General features: G+C 48.6%; 1 protein-coding gene across 7 annotated transcripts in view; it reads right to left on the bottom strand.

The window, feature by feature from the left end:
• Positions 1-6,583: 6,583 nt before the first annotated feature.
• Positions 6,584-24,187, bottom strand: part of spag9b (sperm associated antigen 9b) — a 32,703-nt gene continuing 15,099 nt past the window's right edge. For 2 of the 7 annotated variants that reach the window (XM_056365946.1, XM_056365948.1), the window contains 26 exons: positions 23,330-23,477; positions 21,317-21,400; positions 18,745-19,144; positions 18,563-18,659; positions 18,218-18,342; positions 17,751-17,808; positions 17,015-17,167; positions 16,853-16,910; positions 16,390-16,520; positions 16,236-16,292; positions 14,421-14,600; positions 13,893-14,022; positions 13,710-13,799; positions 12,624-12,785; positions 12,370-12,541; positions 12,081-12,290; positions 11,848-12,004; positions 11,431-11,559; positions 11,265-11,345; positions 11,100-11,167; positions 10,795-10,943; positions 10,512-10,683; positions 10,311-10,424; positions 10,034-10,210; positions 9,771-9,902; positions 6,584-9,687 (listed from right to left, as the gene is read on the bottom strand). In XM_056365946.1, the coding sequence (XP_056221921.1) occupies positions 9,575-9,687; positions 9,771-9,902; positions 10,034-10,210; positions 10,311-10,424; positions 10,512-10,683; positions 10,795-10,943; positions 11,100-11,167; positions 11,265-11,345; positions 11,431-11,559; positions 11,848-12,004; positions 12,081-12,290; positions 12,370-12,541; positions 12,624-12,785; positions 13,710-13,799; positions 13,893-14,022; positions 14,421-14,600; positions 16,236-16,292; positions 16,390-16,520; positions 16,853-16,910; positions 17,015-17,167; positions 17,751-17,808; positions 18,218-18,342; positions 18,563-18,659; positions 18,745-19,144; positions 21,317-21,400; positions 23,330-23,477 (3,547 nt within the window). In that variant the 3' untranslated portion in view covers positions 6,584-9,574. Of the gene's footprint in view, positions 9,688-9,770; positions 9,903-10,033; positions 10,214-10,310; positions 10,425-10,511; positions 10,684-10,794; positions 10,944-11,099; positions 11,168-11,264; positions 11,346-11,430; positions 11,560-11,847; positions 12,005-12,080; positions 12,291-12,369; positions 12,542-12,623; positions 12,786-13,709; positions 13,800-13,892; positions 14,023-14,420; positions 14,603-16,234; positions 16,293-16,389; positions 16,521-16,852; positions 16,911-17,014; positions 17,168-17,750; positions 17,809-18,217; positions 18,343-18,562; positions 18,660-18,744; positions 19,145-21,316; positions 21,401-23,329; positions 23,478-24,187 lie in introns of all 7 variants that reach the window. The other 5 variants (XM_056365942.1, XM_056365947.1, XM_056365944.1 and 2 more) reach the window with 4 other exon arrangements.

Genomic DNA, 24,187 nt, shown 5'->3' with positions numbered 1-24,187 from the left:
ACCTTTCACACACACACACACACACACACACACACACACACACACACACACACACACACACACACACACACACACACACACACACACACACACACACACACACACACAGCGAGAGCTTCCACCTATCCTGACACCCTGAGGATCCTCTCAAAGAGCCATATGTCTCTTCTCCTCTGCGTCGTCACGGCAACAATCTCAGGACCATCATGCACTTCTCTCCTATCATGCAAATGAGGCCGAGATCAGAGCACTGACCTACAGACACAGGAGAGAGTGACCAGTTGTTTAATGAGTCCACACTGAGGGTTCACAACTGAGCCGCGTTTTAAACCCAAGATCCTTTTACTGCCACATTTATTATTTAATTACGATTACACCCTTACACAAAGTATGAAACTCTGTTTTTGTACTTTGTTTATGTTCTTTTTTTAATTCTAATATTTATTTTTATGTCACAGGTATGGATAAGTTTAATATTATCTATTAATGAAATGATCAAAACTTAAAACATTCAGTTTCTTAAAAATGAGGCAGTGGTGAAATCTGATCGGTTATCAGTGTGATTTTATTACGTATGTTATATATTAGATATTTGACTTCTGAGACCTTTTCAATTCACTCTCCATCAACCTTTAAAAACAGCTTATTAACCTCTGACAAGTAGCAGTAGCTAAAACACTTATTACCTTCAGAGTTTCTGAATTAGATTGTGTCAAGTTTCTAGAGATGAACAATAAAGTTAGCTAGTCACTAGCTAGCTAACCTTAGCCTTACAGTTTAGCTAACTAATGTTAGCTAGCAGATAGCGCACCCTTTCATTTCCAGTGTTAGCTTGTCATTTCATCACCAATATAAAATGTCATGTATGATCTAATGTTAGCAAACACTGGTGCTCAGTCATGAGCAGTGAGACGATGGAGGATTAGTTGTTGCAGAGACACGTTTTCACATCAATATAGAATTTATTATTTCATGTTAATAGTCTTTGTGTGTTTGTGGTGGTTTAGTTAGTCTGTTATATTTTTTGATATTAACTTCTATAACAGACACCATCTTTGTTTTCACTCAGGAATTCAGGAGTTTAATCTGTACTTCCACTCCTACGTTTCAGAGGGTATAGGAGACATAGGTAACCGAGGAGGAGCACAGTGTGTGTGGGTGTGTGTGTGTGAGGCAGAGGGAGTGGTTCAGGTGGGAGTAGGTGTGTGTATAAAGGTGTGCACTTACCAGGTGATCAGATGAATGAGAGAGTCAGGGTTGGGTAGTAGCCATAATTTTTGTTGACCGCAAACGCTAAACTTTATCCATTTATCCATTAATCTCACTTTTGTATCTGTTTAATCTGTTATTATCATTTTTTCATACATCCATCCTCGCTACGCTGTGATAGCTCTGTACTCTTTTTACGCAATAAATGCAACGAAAGTATTTTGGATCTCAGCGTATCTTGCTTCATACCCTCCTGGCGCGTCACAGAACTATGAACCTGAGGACCCAACCTCATACTCTCAGCGGCTCATAGAATTATAGCCGCTACAGAGGGACATATCGTTCTTTCTACTCCACTACATTTATTTGACAGATGTAGTTAAACAAGATACTGTAAGTACTTTAAGTCTTCAGTTCACTGAACCAAGCTGTAACCACATGTCCGGATTCACTTTCACTCCGTAGAAAAAGTTGATTGTCGTTGTATAATTTGCGCTCTACTTTAATGTTTTATAGTCGCTAACACAGGTTTGAGTGCAAACAGTCTGAAGTATGAATTCACACTCTACTCAGCTCTCCTTTCTCCTCACCCATCGCCCGTCCTCCTCCTCTCCACCAGCGCTGTCGAGACAGATCTGGGTCATGGTGAACCTGAGGCCAGTGTCTCCCGTTACTTTACCTCCAGAGTCAGGACCTCAGGCCTGGATCTGGATTCAGACGTCAGACTTTGGCTCAGTTATCTTTCCCCTTCAGCAGAGCTGCTCCTGACCCTCAGAGCAGTTAACATAAATGATGAGTTTTGTGCTGCTCGTGGTTCAGTAGCACATATTTCCAACTCTGGGTAAGTTATTGCAAAGCGGCTCAAAATGCTGATCTGGGTTCAGTGAGTCCATGTGGGTCATAGCTGTGTAAAGCCTTTGCTGTGGGCTGTAAACGCTCTGTTAGTGATGGATTCAAAGAGCCAGAACTCACATCACGTTACAACAGCAGAGGTTATTTGTATCAGTGCTGTCTCCTCTATCGGCTGCTCCATTGTCACTGATCCAACACCTACAGTAAACGCCAGAAAACAACGAGAAGACAAACTGTAAAGTCAGCTGATGATTCTCTGTGGGTTCAACATCAGCTGGTCGTATTGATTATTTCAGCTTTAAACACAAAGTCTGCAACTTCAGGGGTCTCTCAATTAAAAACAGTAACAATAGACAGTGTTTGGCGACGTCATGAGATAGTGTGGGATCATGGGAGTTCTCCACAGCATGTTTCTCAGATGACACCAGATTTATCCAAAAGGTCAAACATTGTTTTCTAAGCAGAACCTCTGTCGTCTCGTCGGCGCAGGAGAATCTGAGCAGAACATTTGTGACGTGAGCGTTTGTAGCTCATGTGTTGTCACATTGAGGAAGTGTTTTCTCAAGCTGCAGGGCACTTCCTGCTGTGCTGTGATTGGACAATCGTTGTTTGGGGGAGGAGTTTAACAATCGGTCGGTTCCTGAGGTTCTGTGGTACTTTATTGATGCTCTGACTGATTGATCAAATATTTACCACTGGTTTCTCTGACCCACTGAAGGAGACTCAACAAGGACACAGGAAGTGAAAGCAGCACACACACACACACACACACACACACACACACACACACACACACACACACACACACACACACACACCACACACACACACACACACACACACACACACACACACACACAGAGACCATGAACACCTCACTCCATCCTCTCAGCCTCCACGACTCTGAGACCAAACCAGGAAGCGGAGCAGGTTCATGTCTTCACTGTGAAACCAGACCTGCCTCAGAGCCAGGCGTCATGAAGTACGTCATTGTGGTTCGCCGTTCTGCCTCCAGACCGCTGCCAGACCGCTGTGTGTCGCCGTGGGACAGGTCAGAGAACGGGTCACCATGGTGACAGCATCCAGGGTTCAAATGAGCATCTCTTTGCTGAACTACAGTCAGCCTCCGGTCTGTCAGAGGTCAGTACATCTGTACCTCATCTGCTTCCTCATGAGGACGTACAGCTCTGAGTGTGATGTGATGCTCCTCCTGTCTCACTTATAAAGATAAACAGATGATGGTTCTGCCGTCTGTGTGAGTGTTTTTAACACAGTCAGAAGTTTTCCCTGAGGATTCACCTCAACAGAATGATAATCATGGTCTAAAGCAACTATATGTAAGTTTTTCTATTGCTACATAGCTAACGTTAGCATTAGCAGCTGTTTACTCACCAGTCTAGAAGAAAGATAATCCACTCACTCACTCACTCACTCACTCACTCACTCTTTCACATTATTTATGTTTCAATTTCAAACAATATTAACTCTGTTCTTGTAAGGCAGCACTTTCACGAGACAGGCCCCAATGCATGATGGTCTAGCGTGACTGATGTAGTGTACTACTTTTGTAGTTAACTATAGATATAAATTCAAACAGCTCTACAGAGAGATGATTCACTGTGAAGTGGGCGAGTGGATGTTCTGGACAGAGCCTGTCACGTCTTTTCTTCTACTGAAGTTAGCATGCTAACCAGCTAGCCTCGTCACATCACTTTCCGATACCGAGTCACTTTGGCCTCCAGTCTGTCCAGAAGTAGCTGCTCAGGGGACGTATTATGACCTCTTGTCTTGTAAACACAATGATGGTGAAGGTCTTAAAGTAAACAGATGCTAATGCTAACGTTAGTAGTAGTAAAACTTACAAACAGCTGCGGTAAAAAACCACAGTGACCTGGACAGATATAGTATTTGTGCTTCGTGGTCATGTGATGCACCATTAGATGGTCACATGACAATTGATGACTCATGGGCGTCACACCGGCAGCTGACAGAGTGCAGCTCCTGTGGGTTTGTGTGTGTGTGTGTGTGTGTGTGTGTGTGTGTGTGTGTGTGTGTGTGTGTGTATGTGTGCAGGCTGTGTGAGACCCCATTGAGCCCTGTGCATTTGGGAGGGAGGGGTGACTCATCTCACCCTCTGGCTCTGCTTCTCAAAATACTTACAATACAAATTTCTCTCTCTCTCTCCCTCCCTCTCTCTCTCTCTCTTCATCCTCATCTCATCAGTAAACATAATGTAAACACACGTGTCACAACGTTGCTGAAGTACGAGGGAGGAGGATGAAGGAGCCGGCAGACTGGATCTGGATCCAGACGAGGACTGAGCTGGACTTGATGGCAGGATGCACAGGAAGTGACCTCTGAAAAACCCTTTGGTGAGGGAGGGAGTCCTCACATCATCAGAGAACAGAGAGAGATGATGAGGACAGAAATAGGTTGTGTGTGTGTGTGTGTGTGTGTGTGTGTGTGTGTGTGTGTGTGTGTAGCAGAGGGGACTCCAGCTGTGTGTTTGTCCTGCACCAGGGACAACTGTGTGAAGAGATGACAGAGCAGATGACAGGCTGCACAAACACACTCTGTGTGTGTGTGTGTGTGTGTGTGTGTGTGTGTGTGTGTGTGTGTGTGTGAGTTACTCATCCTGCATGCATCTATCTGGAGGAGAGGGTGAATCTCAGTGAGCAGTTGTTTCTGTGTTGGGGTGAAAACGTGGGATTCAGCAAAGTCGAACACACACACACACACACACACACACACACACACACACACACACACACACACACACACACACACACACACACACACACACACACACACACACACACACACACACACACACACACACACACACACACACACGCACACACACGCGCACACACGCACACACACCTGTTGCAGCTCAGGTTTCTATAAACAGACATTAGTATTAGTGGATCCAGGATTTCTCTCTGTGTGACCACCTGTTCTGTTACATCATCCCTCAGCACACTGTAAATGTCCTGGACAACAGCTGGAATCGGCCCAGATGTGGAGGTATATGGACCAGACCCGGGCCGAGGACCCACACATTTCCACCCATGTTAGGTGGCTCAAGCCCAGGTGACATTAGCCGCATGCTACAGTGAAGTTAAACACAAGCGACCCTCTGACCGAACCGTCTGCTGTCAAGGTGCATTGTGGGTGATGTAAGTAACAGGTTTTTTCAACACTGTTCAGACCTGACAAAGTTATAGAAGTGAAACCAAATCTGTTTAGTTCTGTCTGAAGTTCACGACTGAGATCACTGATGATCTACTACTGTTTTATTTCTCTTCCTGTTCCTACAAACTTCAGGTGAAACTGAAAGTTAGAAAAGAGAAAAATGTACCTGTTCCTCATCACAGGACGACCTCTGACCTCTGACCTCCGACCTCCGACTGCCCAATGCGGCTTCTTCAGTTTCAGTTTATGTCACTGACAGATATTTAATCTTTGGGATGGAAAACGAGTTTCTGTGCAGCTGAAAAGAATAATGTTTGATCATCTCTTTAAAAACTGTAGATCATCAGCTGACATGACCTCACCTCCTGCTCCACCACAGTCCTGGTTCTCCTCAGATCCTGGGGACAGGTTAAAGTCTCAGCGTCTGTCTCTGTCCTTCTAATAAAGTCCCATCAGTTCAACACTGTGGGTCAAGTCTGCCACCTGGTGTTGGGTCTGTGTCACAGCTGCTCTCAGCGAGCGAGCGTTCACAACCTGCTGAGCTGAAGCACGACAACACGTCTCTGCTGCAAAATAATAATCAAAGTCAAATCAACAGTGTAATAAACAGCGCTGAGGGAAAGTCTCTTATTGTGAAAAGCCTGAATTAGATGAACCTGACAAACTGAGCCAGGATTTAAATTGACTGATAAAAACAAACCGCAAATATTAGAGCAGGAAAATGAATGTTTAAAATGTAAAATGAGTGACGTGAGATAATATTTTTCCAGAAAGTAAAATTCTTTTATAGTTTAGTGATATTACAACATCTGTATAGATCCAGTGTTTTATAAATACCTTCATATCAGCTGCTGAATATTTAATCAATAGTTTTATGGTGTTTGTTTCATTTATTTGTGACAGTTAAAGAGCGAACTGTAACTGCAGAGCGTTAAAACCACGTGTTGACTGTGTAGAAACATTTATCAATAAACAATGTTAAACCTTCGTCGTTCATCAGTGACGAACTATAACGAAGCTGGTTTATTACCATGGTAACCATGGTCAGATCTGGTTAAAGCTGTTTCACAGAATGGGTTAACGAGGTTTAACTGGTTCAACAGGTAACGTTTCTTTATGAAACACCTGGTCAGAGGTCGACCTTTTTCCCAGGTGTAAATAAATTGAAGGCTGAGTTCCACTCAGCTGCTTCAGGCTCAGGACCTGCTGTTGTTCATGCTGCCTCACTGTCAGGACTGTTGTTAGAGTCGTCAGTCTCACCTGTGACAGGTGAACTGATGTCTTCATCTGAACCTGCAGCTCGTCACAAACAGAACAACACACAGCATCAGCCCACAAAAGTTTCTTTAATTGCGTGTTAAAAATAAGCGGAGAGGCTGTAGAAGAGCAGGTGTGACCTGCTGCATGACGCACACCTGCAAAAGGGGGGGCGGGAAAACTCCTCCATCCTGTCATGATGGGATGAAGTTTCCCAGAGTTCAGTTTGTCCTGCAGGAGATGGAAGCTGACTGAGCCCCCCCCCCTCACCTCCCCCCCTCCCTCCCCCCACCCTCAGACACATAGTGCATAGCTGAGTAAGTTATAAAACACAGTCATTCTCCATTTATATATTTTCATATTCAATGTACAAAGATACATTCTGCAAAGGTCAAAGGTCAATCATTACAATAAATACTGACATGGCTGAACTGCAATAGTCTCCTGAAGAGGACACACACACACACACACACACACACACACACACACACACACACACACACACACACACACACACACACACACACACACAGAGTCTGTAAATATTAACGGGTCCAAGCAGCTGACGAGTCTTTAGAGACCGTGTGAATTAATGATCATATTATTGCTAAAGCTGGACGTCAGTCATCTGAGGTTTTCGACCTCTGACCTGACGACACACACCTTCACACAGGTGGAGGTGATGACATCACAGTCTAAATGTTGGTGTGATAATCAAACACATCATCCCTCTGGTTTCAGGAGCATCAGGAAACGTTTTGTTTCTTTAAATCGAACACGGAGAAAAAGAAAATGTTCATCGGATCAAATCAGCGTTTGAAACACGGATCTGGTCTGAACAGACGCTGCTGGAGACACAGGTGATAACAGTGTGTAGAACTAGAGCTCAGACTGAGGTGAACGCTCATCATCATCATCATCCAGTGGATGACCTGTGTAGACGTACAGGTGATTAATATTTAACCAAACATATGAATCCATGCAGCTGATTATGAGATATAAACATTTATCTTTAATTTAGATTCATGAAATTGATTTTATTGACATATAAAATTATATAATTCCTAAACAGATTGACATTAAATTCTTTTGATAACTTTCTGTCATCGTCTGGAGATGATGAAGATGACGTCATGTGAATCAGATCAACAACCTCAGTTTGTTTTGATTTAACTTCTTTTCGAGAGAAGACCAGAAGAAGAAAGCTGCAGATGAACTGAGGGAATTTACACTGAGCTGAAAAGGTAACCTGCATCATTACAGCGCCACCTTGAGGTCAATTAGTGTCATATTTTGTGCAGTGGATGTGATTTACACCCACCTGCTGATTTAGGTGAGTTTTACTTTAATGGTTTTCGCTGCACAAACACTTTTATCAGAGAAGAAGAAGAAACCGTCAGTTGCTGCTTGGACCCACAAAAACAACAAGAACATGTGATGAACTGAATTCTGAGAAAAGACAAAAACATAAAAACGGACTGAAACATTTAGTGAAATAATGAGTTTATCATCAGGAAGAAATCACTGAGGAACATCAGTGATGAGGGTTTGACCTCTGGACCAGGACCAGGACCCGGACCAGGACCGGGGGGGGGGTCATTGTTCACGCTCAGTAACAACACGTCCTCTTCTCTCACACCCTGAAAATATTTCATCTCCAAATATCAAAGTCTAAAAATATATCTGATCTATACACCAGGATCTGTTAGAAAAACGTGGTCTCCGTGGAGACGGACTGTCAGCTGACAGCGGCTGTTAGATGAGACAGTTACTGTTTCAGCAGGTGAACAACCATCCATCTTTAATTTCTTGAACCTTTGGTAGCAAACGTAACATTCAGGAGAATAAATACGAGTTCAGAGCTTCAGGGCTAAGGCAAAGTTTAAAGAGTCTACAGAGGCCGACGGCGCCCCCCAGTGGTGTTAGAGTAAATACCATCCTCTATAGAGCTATATGAGGGGGGGTGGGGGGTGGGGGGGCAGTAACATGAAGGCATCTGCTGCCGACACCTCAGTTAACATCAGTCAAGTCACAGAGTCTGAAGAATCTAAAGCAGGTGAGACAGTGGAAGCTGCTGTGGATCCAAATAAAACTAATTAAAACAAATTAGTTTTTCTGTGGATGAAAATTTCGTCATAAACTTGCAGACGGACAGAAGTGACTCGTCCTCGTCTGTTTATAAAACACGAGCAGCTGGTTTCATATGAAAATACTAAAAATCTATAGGAACATCTTTAATTCTGGTTCATGTTGAACAAACTGAGGAGGAGGCGTCGTCTCCGGCGGCCATCTTTGATCTGAAAACTTCTAAATTAAAATTAAACTATGATTTTTCAGTAAATATCTTCACACAGAGAATCAGAGAGGTTGATGATGATGATGATGATGATGATGATGAGGAGGAGGATTCTTCAGCTCTGTGACTTGAATGCAGTGTTACATGTTGTAATGTTGTATATTGAGACACCTGCAGGTGAGACTCAGACCAGGTGAGATCCTGACCCAAACACCTGCTGACTGATTAAACTGATTAAACTTCTCAAAGGATGAAAACAAACATCGACATGAAATCTGGTCTGTGATTGGCTCCCACATGCTGCCCCAGTCTGACATGATTACAGGGCAAACAGGAAGTGACAGGTGATTATCTTCTGGTCTGAACCAGTCCAGCATCAGGACAGGGTCTGGACCGAGTGGAGGGAACCTGGAGGACAGGTGTGTAGCATAATTATTGTCTTTAACCTCAAATAATATTAAAAGAACAGATTCATGTTCAGATCCATCAAATTAAAAAAGGGAAAACAAGATAAAAGAAGAAGTCTGCTCCGGTCCAGGTCTCCTGAGAACCGGGTCTCCTGAGAACCGGGTCTCCTGAGAACCAGGTCTCCTGAGAACCGGGCCTCGGATCAGGTGTAGCTCGGTTCACACTGATCGTTCAGGTGCGAGGACAAAGTGCTGATCAGACTCCTGCCTGTTCAGGTGAGCCGTTCACCTGCACTCCTCCTCCGTGGCAGCAGGTCTGAGAGAGGGAAACCAGGCCTCAGGGGTCAGAGGTCAGAGGTCAGTCCTCGTTGACCTGCCACACGATGAGGTGGCTGCGCTCGGCTTTAGCCAGGAAGGGCTGCAGATTCATGGGCGGGTCCTCTCCCTCCTCCGCCTCGCCGTCTTCGTCACCTGCAGACACAGACACAGGTGTTCTCTACTGTGATCCACGTCACTCAGGTTCTGGAGGAACCAGGTGCCGGCGGCGGACTCACCCATCCTGAAGTCGATGTAACCTTCTCCTCCGCTCATCACCAACATGGACCTGGATCCGTCCTGAGAGGAGGCGGAGTCTGTCGTCCTGTCACCTGCTGCATCTCCACATGAGGGGGAAGGGGCGGAGTGACCTGAGAGCACGAGCACACACACACACGCACGCACACGCACACACACACACACAGGTCACAGTCAGCGTGGCTGTTCAGAGCAACGGTTCACTTCACCCTCAGACTGAACACATGAACACCTGAGTGTTTACCTGGGACAGCAGTGAAGAACTTGACGGCGTCCCGGTGACCATGGAAACAGAGCTGAGCGTGAGCCATGGAGCAGTACGGGACGAAGGTCCCGGCCGTCACCTTGTCCCCGCTGTCGTCACCGTACACTTGAACCACACCTCCTGGTTGGTTACCTGCCGCCTTGGTCGCCTTGTTGGCTGCTGATGGAACAGAGAAGGAGACACCTTAATGTGGGACCTGTCTAACACCTGGTCTTCTCTAGGATCATAACGTGTGACAACAGAATGGCGAGCTCACTGTCCGTCAGGGGGATGGAGATGATGACTCCGTTCCCGGTGCCGATCCACAGACGGTTACAGGAAACCATCAGAGCTGTGATCCTCACAAACGAGAAGCCCAGTTTCCCCGTACCTGAGACGGAGGGACAGAGACCAGATTAGAACCCAGACCTGAACCAGAGCAGGTGTGTCAGACCCGGTCAGGTGCGATGGGACAGACCCAGCATCTTGCTGACGTAGGGCTCGATGTCGACGTCCTGCAGGTGCTGGAAGGTGTGAGCGTGGAACAGCCTGAGGGTGGAGTCCAGTCTGATGGACACCCAGATCCCATCACCGTCCCAGGCCAGCAGACGCACCTGACTGTCCTTACGAGGGTGGGCGTCAAAGGACTTCTGCAGAGGACGAGGACATGAGGGCAGAGACGTGAGGGGACATATCACCCCCCCCCACCCCCCACACACACACACACACTTTAAATTCACTGAACACACACACACACACACCTCTATCTTCATGGCTTTGGGCTGCACCACATAGATCTTGTTCCTGTATCCACACCACACCTTGTCATGGACCACAGTCATACAGCGGATGGAGTGGTGTGGTCTCCCCAGGTCCAACAGGTGGTAGTTGGTCAGGTCCCACTGTCCGTCTGTCAGACACACACACACACATACACACATACACACACACACACACACACACACACACACACACACACACACACACACACACACACGTCACGCTGACTTCAGTCGAAACACACACACCAGCTGGACGTCACCGGGTTTTTATAAAGTCCACTCACCCACTCCTCTGTGGAAGATGGCCAAGGTCCCGTCAGACAGACCCACCAGGACCCGGCCCTTCACGTGTCTGAGGGACAGAGACGGGGTTCAGAACCAGAGACAGAACCAGAGACAGGGTTCAGAACCAGAACCTGACGGTGGACTAACATGTGGCGTTTACTCACACGATGCCGAGCACAGAGTCCTTCAGCTTGATGGAGTGGAGACACTTCTTCCACTGGGCCACGGAGGAGTGGACGTACACACTGGAACCAGAGAGGTTCTGATCAGTCAGCTGATTTGATCCGCCACACAAACATCATGTGAACACGTGAGGACCGTGGGACTCACCAGCCGTTCTGGGCCCCCAGCCACATGGTGGACAGGACGCTGCTCATCTTCTGAGCCTCCTCCCTCATCAGGTTCTGGTCCTCGGCTGCTGGGTCTGAACTGACTCCATCTTTCAGCAGGTCGCTCTCCCTGGTCACAGCAGAGAGGACAGGTGTTCATGTTCGAGCCCCGTCACAGGTTTACGACTAAAGACACACTACTCTAACAAACACATTACCAGAACTTTAAAAAAAAGGGCCGTGGGTCGGACTGAACCTGTGAAGGTGTGTGTTCAGTGTTATGAATGAACTGTGGTTTATTTGGCAGCTTTTCAATGTGGGACCGATGGTGTGATGTTCGATAGATTCCCCCGCTCCAGTGGTGTCGCTCTGTGATGTTATTGGTCTAGACAGAACAGACCCCGCCCCCTCACGTTACCTCTGGGAGTAGCCGATTGGAGTCTCTGCCGTCTGCTGAGCTCCCAGCGGGTCGGTGAAGACGTGCTCGGTGTAGACCCCCCTCAGGGTCTCTCTGTGGTCGGTGACCCCCCCGCTGGTCTCCGTGGCCTCGGTGGCCTCCTCTGCTGGTCTGGATTCTGGAGGAGGAGATCGTCTCAGTGAACGGGTTCGTCTCGTACTGTCAGGTTTACCGTTCACTTCCTGGCGTCTCACCTGGTTCTCCGTCTGTTCCTGAACCGTCTGCGGTCTGAGGAACAGCTGCCGTTCCCTCCGCTTCACAGCCCACCACAGTGATGCCCCCCAGCACGCCGTCTCCCCCCGCCGAGTTGCTGCCGGCCGCGGAGGAGCTGCCCTCCCCCGCCGGTCCTGCCTCAGAGGCCGGAGGAACCTCCTCGCCAGCGGGGTAGTCCGTCTCTCTGGCTCCTGAACAAAGACAGACACGGAGATTTGAGGACACGGAACCACTCGCAGGTCACGTGATCACATGACCACATCCACTCACCTGGTACGCTGGTGATGCAGAGGACGTGGGAGTTACACACGAAGAAGCTCTCCAGGATGTTTCCAGGCTGGTTGGCGTCGATGACCACGACCTTGGTGGTGGACTGGGTGCTGGTGCAGATCCAGACCAGAGATGAGAGTTCATCCTGCTGCCGCAGCTCCTGCTGCTGCTCCTGGACGACATGGAGGAGGTCTGTCAACTGAAGGATGGGTGTGTGTGTGTGTGTGTGTGTGTGTGTGTGTGTGTGTGTTTACCTTGAGGTCCTGATCCAGTTTGTCCAGACTGCTCTGGGACCCAGTCTTCTTCTTGGGGCTCTCAGGTCCAGGTACGTCACTGTAAAACACACTGGCCCCGACGATCAGACCTCCGTCTCTGGTTTTCCCTCCAGAGAGATTCACACCGGCAGCACACCACAGCTGAGACACACACAAACACATAATCACAACCACATAATCACAACCACAGTCACAATCACACACAGTCACAACCACAGTCACAATCACACACAGTCACAACCACAGTCACAATCACACACACAGTCACAACCACACACACAGTCACAACCACAGTCACAATCACACAGTCACAACCACACACAGTCACAATCACACACAGTCACAACCACACACACAGTCACAATCACACACAGAGTCACAATCACACACACAGTCACAACCACAGTCACAATCACACACAGAGTCACAATCACACACAGTCACAACCACAGTCACAACCACACACAGTCACAATCACACACAGTCACAACCACACACAGTCACAACACACACACAGTCACAATCACAGTCACAACACACACAGTCACAACCAGTCACACAGTCACAACCACACACACAGTCACAACCAGTCACACAGTCACAATCAGTCACAACCACACACACAGTCACAACCACACACACAGTCACAACCACACACAGTCACAACCACACACAGTCACAACCACACACACAGTCACAACCACACACACAGTCACAATCACACACAGTCACAACCACACACACAGTCACAACCACACACACAGTCACAACCACACACAGTCACAACCACACACACAGTCACAACCACACACACAGTCACAACCACACACACAGTCACAACCACACACACAGTCACAACACACACACACACAGTCCACAACCACACACACAGTCACAACCACACACACAGTCACAACCACACACACAGTCACAACCACACACACAGTCACAACCACACACACAGTCACAACCACACACACAGTCACAACCACACACAGTCACAACCACACACAGCTGATCTCCTGCTGGGAGCATCACTGACTGAATGTGAGTGCAGTAACTCACCTTCATAGAAGCGTCTTTCTCGTCCAGAGGTCTGAGGAAGACCGGAACAGGCAGGTTCTTCATCTTACTCTCCGACTGACCTCCGTTGGCCTGAACAGTCAAAGCACAGAGACGCTTGTTACATCATCAGCAGGCTGATCCACAGGTGGAGGTGTAGTGCAGGTGCGGCGCTCACAACCTCACCTTGAACTTCTTGGGCAGACTCCAGCCGTAGGCCTGGACTCTGCCGTCCTCCTTCTGGACGTGGGCTTTGACCTGCTGGTACTGCGCTCTCTTCTGCTCTCGTCTGGACACCACGTTGTCAGCCGCCACTCTGAGGGACGCGACCACAGCGCGATGACGATGAACACGTGTGTTCTACAGAAGCTCGGGCTTCACACAAAACTCAATACTGTTGATTTTAACGATGGCTCGGAGGGGGCGTGTGCAGGTGCGCGGGGAAAGTAAAAAATAAAACATTTCCTCCAGTAGTTTCACTAAAACAACCCTGACTCTCACCTGTCAGCACGTTTCTCTCAGCTCAACACAGTTTGAACTTCCTGCTGTCATGTGCTCACCTGCACACCTGCCATGTTTACCTGATGATGTGATGAGAATCTGACGCCTTAAACAGCTGATGAGTGACTTTGTTTTTCAGTCACTGCAGCAGAAACAATCATTGGTGCTTCAGTGTCACATGACCCATGTAGCCCCTCCCCCTCAGTGACTTACTCCTCGTTGAGGAAGTCGAAGGCCTTGCCCTTGTCGCTGGGCAGCTGCTGCAGGGTGCTGCTCTTCTTCTTGACGGACGGCTGCACCTGAGAGGTGGGGGCGTTGTACTTGACGTTGACCGGCGCCTCCACCGCCGGCTTCTTGGCCGCTCCGCCCGACGAGCTGAACAAACGGCTGAAACTGGAGGTGTAAGGGCGGGGAAGTGGAAGAGAAAAGACACACAGACAGACGTATAGAGGGGTGGACACAAGCAGCAGCTCGGCAGCACAGGTAGGGTCAACACTGAGGTACACACAGGTAAACACACTGACCTTTAACCCCCCCCCCAAACAGAAAACATCAGAGCCCAGTCACCTCAGAGTGCAGGAGTGCAGGGTGAGCAGGGTTAATACTGAGCACCGACCAGGACGTTAGTCAACAACATAAAGAACAACAGGCCACAGTATAACAGACCCCCCCTCCCTGACCACAACACCCTGACCCCCCCCCCCCTGACCACGACACCCTGACCCCCTTTCCCTGACAACGACACCCTGACCCCCCCTCCCTGACCACAACACACTGACCCCCCCTCCCTGACCACAACACACTGACACCCTCTCCCTGACCACAACACACTGACCCCCCCCCCTCCCTGACCACAACACACTGCCCCCCCCTCCCTAACCCGACACAGTGACCCCCCCCCCCCCTGACCACAACACACTGCCCCCCCCTCCCTAACCCGACACAGTGACCCCCCCTCCCTGACCACAACACACTGCCCCCCCCTCCCTAACCCTACACACTGACCCCCCCATCCCTGACCACAACACACTGACCCCCTCTCCCTGACCACAACACACTGACCCCCCCTCCCTGACCACAACACACTGACCCCCCCCCCCCTGACCACAACACACTGACCCCCTCTCCCTGACCACAACACACTGACCCCCCCTCCCTGACCACAACACACTGACCCCCCCCCTGAACACAACACCCTGACCATAACACACTGACCCCCCCCCTGAACACAACACCCTGACCATAACACACTGACCCCCCCTCCCTGACCACATGTTGAACACATTAAATACATCTGCAATACACATGATTCCTTCAGTCTAATCTAACAACAGTCTAACCTCCCGTCTCCATAGCAACCCCCCCAACACACCTCCTGCACACAGACACGACACCAGGCAGAGTAAAGAGGACACACACAAACAGGCGGGAGAGACGGTGCATCAGTCAGACTCCATGAAACACAACAACAACCTGCTCCACCTGCTCTGGGAGAAAACACCTGCGTCTCAGGCTGCGACACGTTTCACTTAAATCATCTGCGTCCACGGCGACACACCTGGAGACACGTACTCAGACCTGAACCCTCACCTGGCTGCAGGTATCACAGGAACAAAACCGCACTTTGTGACGTATCACGTTACCTTGACGACACCAAAACATGTTGTGTACAACTGTGGGATCGTGACTTTTGATTTTATAATTTTTATTCCCTTCCTTCACTTCCTGTTTGTAAACAACAACAACAATAATAATAATGTCACATCAGATCTGATGAAAGCAGATTGAGGATTTATCATCATGTCACATCGTTAGCATTAGCATTAGCATTAGCTCCTTTCATGCTTGTTTATTAACCAATCTTCTTCTACCTTCTTCTTCTTTTTTCCCTATTTCATGGCATTACAACACTATGAACTGTGGGTAATTTCCTCAGACAGAAAGTTTGAATAAAGGGCTCCACGTCTGTGAGAGAAAACAACATGGTAACGCCACTGTGACCACACAGAGAAGAAGAGAGGCGCTTACAACTGCCAGAGGCTGGACTTCTTCTTCTCTGGTAGAGCTGGGTTCTCCTTCGACGCCCTGAGACACACAAGAGTCACATTAAAGGGTTTACATGACAACACCTGTGTGTGTGTGTGTGTGTGTGTGTGTGTGTGTCTGTGTGTGTGTGTCTCACCGGATCATCTCCGTCCATCTGACCGCCTCCTGCAGCTCCATCAGTCTCTCCTTGTACTGGTTCCTCTCCATCAGGACCCGGGCCATCTCCACCCTGGTGAAGCGCTTCCTCTGGGCCGTAGGCACATCGCTCTGAAGATACAACACAACCATGACATCACCGACGCAACACAAGCATGACATCACAGACGCACCACAACCGTCACGCCACTGACGCACTGTCAACACAACACACGGCTCCTGCTACATCAGCTTTCAAGTGAAGGTTCAGGCTAGAATTCCCGCCTTGTGGTCGTCTGCCTCCGTCACTCAGACTAGTCTCAGATTACATCCGAGTGTTTTGTGAGGTCACACTGACCTTAACCTTCGACCACCGAAACCTAATCAGTTCGGACAACCCAAAAACGACATGCCTCCGTCTCCGACTGTCGCCGGCGAGGAGGAATAAAAATGCTTTGACTCACATCGTCCTCATTCTCAGGCTTGACTTTGTGTTTGACCTCCTCCAGCTCTCCTCGGATCCTGCAGGACAGAAAAGAGTTCAGTCCAGGATCTACAGCAGGAGATGAACTGAATCCTGATCCTGATCCTGATCCAGATCCAGATCCAGATCCAGATCCACTCACTTCTTCAGTTCCTCCTCCAGCTCTTTGTTCTTCTCCTCCAGTTTGCTCTTGGCCTGATTGACAGCGTCCAGCTCTCCTCGAAGAACCTCCTTCTCACAGGACAGCTCGTCCACCTGAGCGATCAGGTCGTTCTTCACCACGTTCAAAGCGTTTCTGAAACACACACACACACACACACACACACACACACACACACACAGAGGTAAATACAGGTGAGTCTGATGTCATACCTACATCACACAGAAGGTGGCAGCACTGTCCTGTCAGAGCCAACAGCTGAGAGGATGAAGAGGAGGAACTGAGGCTGGTCTCATTAGACTAATTAACAACAACAAACTCCTCAGTCTCACACAACAACGAGCTGCTACAGGATCAACAGCAGAGATTAACTCTGGTGTTTTCAACATGACACGAGTCACAGAGTTTAATGACTTCCTGTGTTTCTGTCTCTGATCTTTACACAACATGAGACAGACACAGTTAAAGGTTCTGTAAATGAGATTTTAAACAATAACACGGCAGCGACAGTGGAGAACGAAGCCACACCCCCTCTGTGTGTGATGTAATCTGAGTTTTTCTAGTCTGTGTTTTGGCAGCAGGTGCATGTTAGAGCAGCGTTCAGGTGAAGGATCCTGGTCGGCCCGTGGACCGTCAAAACGAAGTGTTTGCTTTGATCCGATCAGCTGACGATCGTTTACAGAACGTTTAATAAAGGAAAGTGTTCAGTGATTCTTACTTGGTCTCCATCAGCTGAGAGTTCTCATGGATGAGATGCTCCACCTCCCGACCCATACCTGGAAAACACAGATCATCATCATCATCCTCATCATCATCAGCTCCACAGTGATCTGATCTACAAACCTACACACTAACACTCTGTGATTCTTACCTAGAAAGTTGTAATCTGAGAGTCGTGCAGAGGAACATTAGAAACAGGTTAAAGAGAGCGAAGGAGACAATGTGAACATGTGCGACCTACAGTAACACTGACTCTCACAGCACAGTGACATCACTCTCATCTATCCTGCACATCGATGAGAAAAGTCACAGAGGGACCGATACACACCAGAGAACTCGTCTGTGAGGAGTTAACGCCCGACAGCCAGAGAAGAGACAGTTCAGAGACACGACAGGGAGAAAGGTGTTTGTAACAGTGGATCATGTGACCAAATGACAGGTAGTGAGGGGGGGGGGGCTTCTCACCCAGCAGGTCAGCTCCGTCGTCGACGTCTCCGATCAGGTCGTTTCCTGCCGACGACAGCTCCTCGAACAGAGAGTCAGTGTTTCTGTCGAACGCCAGGTTCTCCACGCCGCCTTTAGCCGGCGTGCTGGAGGGAAACAGGAAGAGAAGGGAGGGGGGTCATTATAATGAAGCAGGTGTGAGGCTGCAGTGTAATCACGTAGCTTAATATCACCGTCGTAACACATGTGAACACAGCTGTTAACGTTAACACTGTTTTCATTCACATCCAGAGGAACGACAGAATGAAGAGGAAGTCGTAGCAACTGAACATGTTGTGGTTCTGGGGGGGTCACGGAGTCCAGTACCTGGTTCCTCTGCAGCTCTCCAGGTCCATGTCCAGTTCTGGAGTGGACTCTATGATGGCCTGCACCTCAGACTTGTCCAGGTTCTCCGCTCCATCATCTGGTCCAACCAACAGAGACACAGACATTAGATTCACATGAGCAGACAACAGACATCATCAGGGTGTGGTGACCGCAGCTCAGACCTCCACCTGTCGCAGGTGTAGCAGCAGACTCCTGACTGCCCCGCCCACTCTGACCCTGCTGTCCTTCCTGCACCGCTGAGATGTTCTTGTTGCTGTCCGGCTTCCCGCTGTTCCAGTCCAGGTTCTGGTTGAAGTCCGAAGCCCGCTCCTGGAGGGGGGTGTCCACAGACTCCATGGCCACATCTGAAGCAGCTGCAGACCCAGGTGTAGCAGAGGCAGGGCCCCCACCATGACTGGACACAGGACTCACAGTGGTGGAGGCGCCGTCATGAGGAGACAGAGGTGTGGACGCGGAGGTGGGGGTGTTGGATTTAGACGTACCGCCCTGAGAGGACATGGGGGTGTTGGACTTGGATCCTCCACCTTTGGAGCCTCTGCGGTTTGTACCAGCCAGTTCATCCTTAAGGTGGAAGGAGAGGAGGAGAAGAAGAGGAGAGGAGGAGAAGAGGGAGAGGAGGAGAAGAGGAGGAGAAAAGGAGAGGAGGAGAAGAGGAGGAGAAAAGGAGGAGAAGAGGAGAGGAGGAGAAGAGGAAGAAGAGGAGGAGAAGAGGAGGAGAGGAGGAGAAGAGGGAGAGGAGGAGGAAGAGGAGAAGAAGAGGAGGAGAAGAGGGAGAGGAGGAGGAGAAGAGGAGAAGAAGAGGAGAAGAGGGAGAGGAGGAGGAAGAGGAGGAGAAGAGGAGGAGAAGAGAGGAGAAGAGGAGGAGGAGAGAGGAGAAGAAGAGGAGGAGAAGAGGGAGAGGAGGAGGAGAAGAGGAGGAGAGGAGGAGAAGAGGAAGAGAGGAGGAGAAGAGGGAGAGGAGGAGGAGAAGAGGAGGAGAGGAGGAGAAGAGGGAGAGGAGGAGGAGAAGAGGAGAAGAAGAGGAGAAGAGGGAGAGGAGGAGGAGAAGAGGAGAAGAAGAGGAGAAGAGGGAGAGGAGAAGAGGAGAAGAGGGAGAGGAGGGAGGAAGAGGAGAAGAGGGAGAGGAGGAGAAGAGGAGGAGAATAGGAGAAGAGGAGGAGAAGAGGGAGAGGAGGAGAAGAGGAGAAGAGAGAAGAAGAGGAGAAGAGGGAGAGGAGGAGGAGAAGAGGAGAAGAGGAGGAGAAGAGGAGGAGAGGAGGAGAAGAGGAAGAATAGGAGGAGAAGAGGGAGAGGAGGAGGAGAAGAGGAGGAGAGGAGGAGAAGAGGAAGAAGAGGAGGAAGAAGAGGGAGAGGAGGAGGAGAGAGAGAGGAGGAGAGGAGGAGAAGAGGGAGAGGAGGAGGAGAAGAGGAGAAGAAGAGGAGAAGAGGGAGAGGAGGAGGAGAAGAGGAGAAGAAGAGGAGAAGAGGGAGAGGAGAAGAGGAGAAGAGGGAGAGGAGGAAGAGGAGAAGAGGAGAGAGGAGGAGAAGAGGAGGAGAGAAGAGGAGAAGAGGAGGAGAAGAGGGAGAGGAGGAGAAGAGGAGAAGAAGAGAAGAAGAGGAGAAGAGGGAGAGGAGGAGAAGAGGAGAAGAGGGAGAGGAGGAGGAGAAGAGGAAGAAGAGGAGAAGAAGAGGGAGAGGAGGGAGAGGAGAAGAAGAGGGAAGGAAGAGGAGAAGAGGGAGAGGAGGGAGGAAGACAAAGGATTAAACTTTAATCTTCATCACGTCAACACGACACGTTCTTTTGTGCAGCTGTTCACACGAGACACAACGACATCAAACATTCACCAAGTACATTTCAAACAGTGACCTCTGCTGGATCAAAGGTGAACAACAACAACAACAACAACAACAACAACAACAACAACAACAACAACATTCCCACCGTCAGCAGGCTGCGACAGGAGCTCAGAGGCCTGCACTACGAAGCCAGTTATCACCTGCTGCAAATGTTCATCCATCATCATGGAAATATTGAACAATGTGAGGATCACTGTTCTAATCAAAGATCTTTATTATTGATCACTTTATTGTAAACTTTTTTCTCCCTGTCAGGATCCTGTAGGAATGACTGTGATGTTTTTCCATGCAGCGATCTGATTGGTCAGTAGTTTGGTCTGATCCAGAGCAGGTTAGGACTTCAGCATCAGTCACCATGGTGATATACCCCGGCAACAAGTTACATCAATGACCTCAAATCCTGCTTCTTAGTCCAGATCTCAGGTTCTGATTCTGTGATTATTTTGTTTATTTCACTTCACTGAAACTCGTCTCGTGGTTTTATAGATGATCCATGTCGTTGGCACTGAAACTGACTGTTCTCACACCTGTATATTCACCTGGCCCAGGTGATAACCAGCCAGGTGACTCTGGTTATCCAGGATCATCAGAGTCAGGCTCAGTGAAGTCAGGTAACCCACGAGAGCCGGACCAAGCTTCACACACATTCAGGCAACGAGCAACAACAACAACTAAAACCATGTTATAGATGTGAGTAAATCCTCTCGATGAGGATCCAAGTCCTGGTTCAGGCCCATGAGAACTGACGGGTCTCACACTGTAAACACTTGAGTCCAGACACATGCAGCTGTTAGCATCATTTCATTTAATCACACACAGTGACGTCTGCACCGCATCTACACACAGCAGAGCACAGACGCTGGGTTAGTCGGGTTCCTTCATGACAGGCCGGTCTACCTGGTCCTGATCGGCCTCCTCATTGGACAGCTTCTCCCGTGACACTTCGCCCTCCGCTCTGATTGGACAGAACTGATCCTTGGACTGGGGAACATTAAAGACCTTTATCATTAACCTGACACAAAGCAGCAGAGTGAGCTGTGTGACGTTCAGGTGTAATGACTCAGTGGAACAACACGACTGTTCTCACTAGAACCTTCTGAATGTGTCTGAGAGAACAACACACAGCCCGAGCTCCACAGGTGAACTCACAGCGAGCAGTGATTCCTCAGGTGCAGGGGGAAACCTGAGGCCGGTTGCACAAAACACCTTAAGTTAAGATTTTCCCCTCAAGTCTGAGTTTCCTTAAAATCCCGCCTCACGGTTTTATGCCTCCGCCAAAACACTTTTTGTGGTCTCGAGATATTGTGTTCACAAGGCCAAAACTGGGTTTTGTGAGGTCACCATGACCTTGACCTTTGACCTTTGACTATCGAAGTCTAACCAGTTCATCCCCGAGTCCAAGTGAACGTTTGTGCCAAATTTGAAGAAATGACTAAAACACACGAAGAAGAGACAGCGGCTCACTTCTTTAACGTTACCAGCTTCCCAAAAGAGCTAAAGGCGGCAAATCAACGGTCTCCACGGAAACAGAAGAATTTTTCTTTTACTGCTGTAAAATCTCTTTCGCTGCTGCTTCAACTTTATTTTCCTTAACTAAGGAAAACTTTTAAAAGATTCTGTGTAACACCCTGAAGTAACTCCCTCAGCTGAGGAGAAATAAAACCTCAAGTGTCATATTTAAGAAGAAAAGTTTTGTGCAACTGGCCCCTGGTCCCTCTGTGAATATGAACCAATCAGACACTGAGGGTGAGCAGCGTCGTGGCCTCTGGCCCCTCCCACCCTGTGTTGTTGTGATCTGGTGACTCCAGTGGTCCAGTCCTATAAATAGCACAGTGGCTGATGGGAAAGAGCATCCACACAGATCCTGTCACCTTGAAAAACAGATGGAGGAGGATGGAGGACCGTGAGGCGTTCACTGACCCCTGTTACACTACAGACTGTTGTTCTCTCTCTGCTCTGACTGTTTCCTTTCACTCCTCCGGTATCCATGCTGCTGTTGCTATAGTAGCACTGAGGAGCCAATGGGGGGAGAGCTTCCTTCCTGTGCTTCTCTCCTGATTTAGTCTCTTCACAAACACTCCAAAACACACACACACACACACACACACACACACACACACACACACACTGAGAGGGAGGGAGCATTTAATGTAAATCTCTAGAAAATGTCAAGTCAGAGGAGAAAACACAAAGACACAGCAGTGTGTACTCTGTGTGTGTGTGTGTGTGTGTGTGTGTGTGTGTGTGTGTGTGTGTGTGTGTGTGTGTGTAGACCTGATTGATGGGGATGATCTGTATTTTACTCAAGGACTGTGTAAAGTTTTCACTTTAAAAAATCATCAGTCATGAAACAATCTAAAGTTTTAGTAACTTTAAATAAAGAGTCACCAGAGGTCAAACCACCTCCTCACGCTGACAACGGTCTAATAACGGGTGTAATAACCATTAATGAACGCTTATTAGTAGCTCATTAATATTCATGACGGAGCTTTTTGCAGCATCGTCTCCAACAGCAACAATGTGAAGAGACTCTGTCCTCCACCCTCCCTGAGGTTAAAGGCAGGCCCCCGAATGGTACCACTTCCCCTGGGCTCTGAGCCACACACACACACACACACACACACACACACACACACACACACACACACACACACACACACACACACACACACACACACACACACACACACACAGGCTGCTAAAGATTCTGGGCAGCCCTCTCTCTCAATAGAAGTGTACTCTGGCACTGAGCGTCGTAGTTTGTCTCCACGGCCTCTGAAGTGTCCTGACGATGATGTCATCGTCTGATCCGTGGGAAGCGCCACAGGCTGACCTCATACACTAACTTTACACTTTATCACTGCTCTCAGGACGTGTGTGTGTGTGTGTGTGTATGTGTGTGTGTGGTACCTTGAGGCTGGTGTTGGACCGTGGGTGGCTGAGGTTGTTGAACCTCCAGGGTTCAGAGGGCGTGTCCACAGGCTCTCTCTGGAGGTCAGGGGTCACACCATCAGTCCCAGGAAGCTGGAATATGCCCATGGAGATGGGACGCTCCTTCCTGGAGACGAACAGAGGAAGGTGACGTAAGGAGAAAGAAACACAAGTGTTTGGGAAACGGACTCGGCGGTCGAGCTGCTGTTACGTAATGGGAACAGAGAGAACACAATTACCCATGAGTACACGGGAGGTGAACTGTCACCACACACAGGAAGTGAGGGTGAGTCAATCAGCTGACCAACATGCTAGCAGCTCTGTGGAGCTACTCTCACCATTTACTAATTAGCACTAAACACAAAGTGCAGCAGAGGATGATGGGAAATACTTCAGTTTGAGTTCAGGTGTCAACAAAGTGAATTTGTTCATGGGAAATGTGAGTTTGGACTGAAGCGGTGACACAGACCGACGCTGCACCACGAGCATGTGATCGACAGTGAGCAATGAGCAAAGCTCAGCAGGAAACTCCTCGCTGTATAAACTCCTCATTAGTCCGACAGCACAGGCTGCACTGTGAGATAACAGCTTTGTCTGACACCTGCTTCACTTCTAACTGATTTTACGTTTTATTTACTTTTACTAAATTAAATGAGCAGGTTGTTTCAAAATATTATCAGAATCTCAACATGACCAGATGCAATTTACAATCAAGCTGCAACGGTTTGATAAAAGGTAAATGTTCGTGACGACGCGACCTACAAACCAAACATCATCACTATCACTAAAATCATGACTCCTACCACAACATCTGTCCAAACATCTGTCCCAGTAAGA

This window comes from Seriola aureovittata, chromosome 21 (genome assembly GCF_021018895.1).
Source record: "Seriola aureovittata isolate HTS-2021-v1 ecotype China chromosome 21, ASM2101889v1, whole genome shotgun sequence".
In the NCBI taxonomy this organism is placed as follows: Eukaryota; Metazoa; Chordata; class Actinopteri; order Carangiformes; family Carangidae; genus Seriola; species Seriola aureovittata.
Note: the sequence above shows the minus strand (reverse complement) of the source record. Positions and strands in the feature narration are given on the sequence as shown.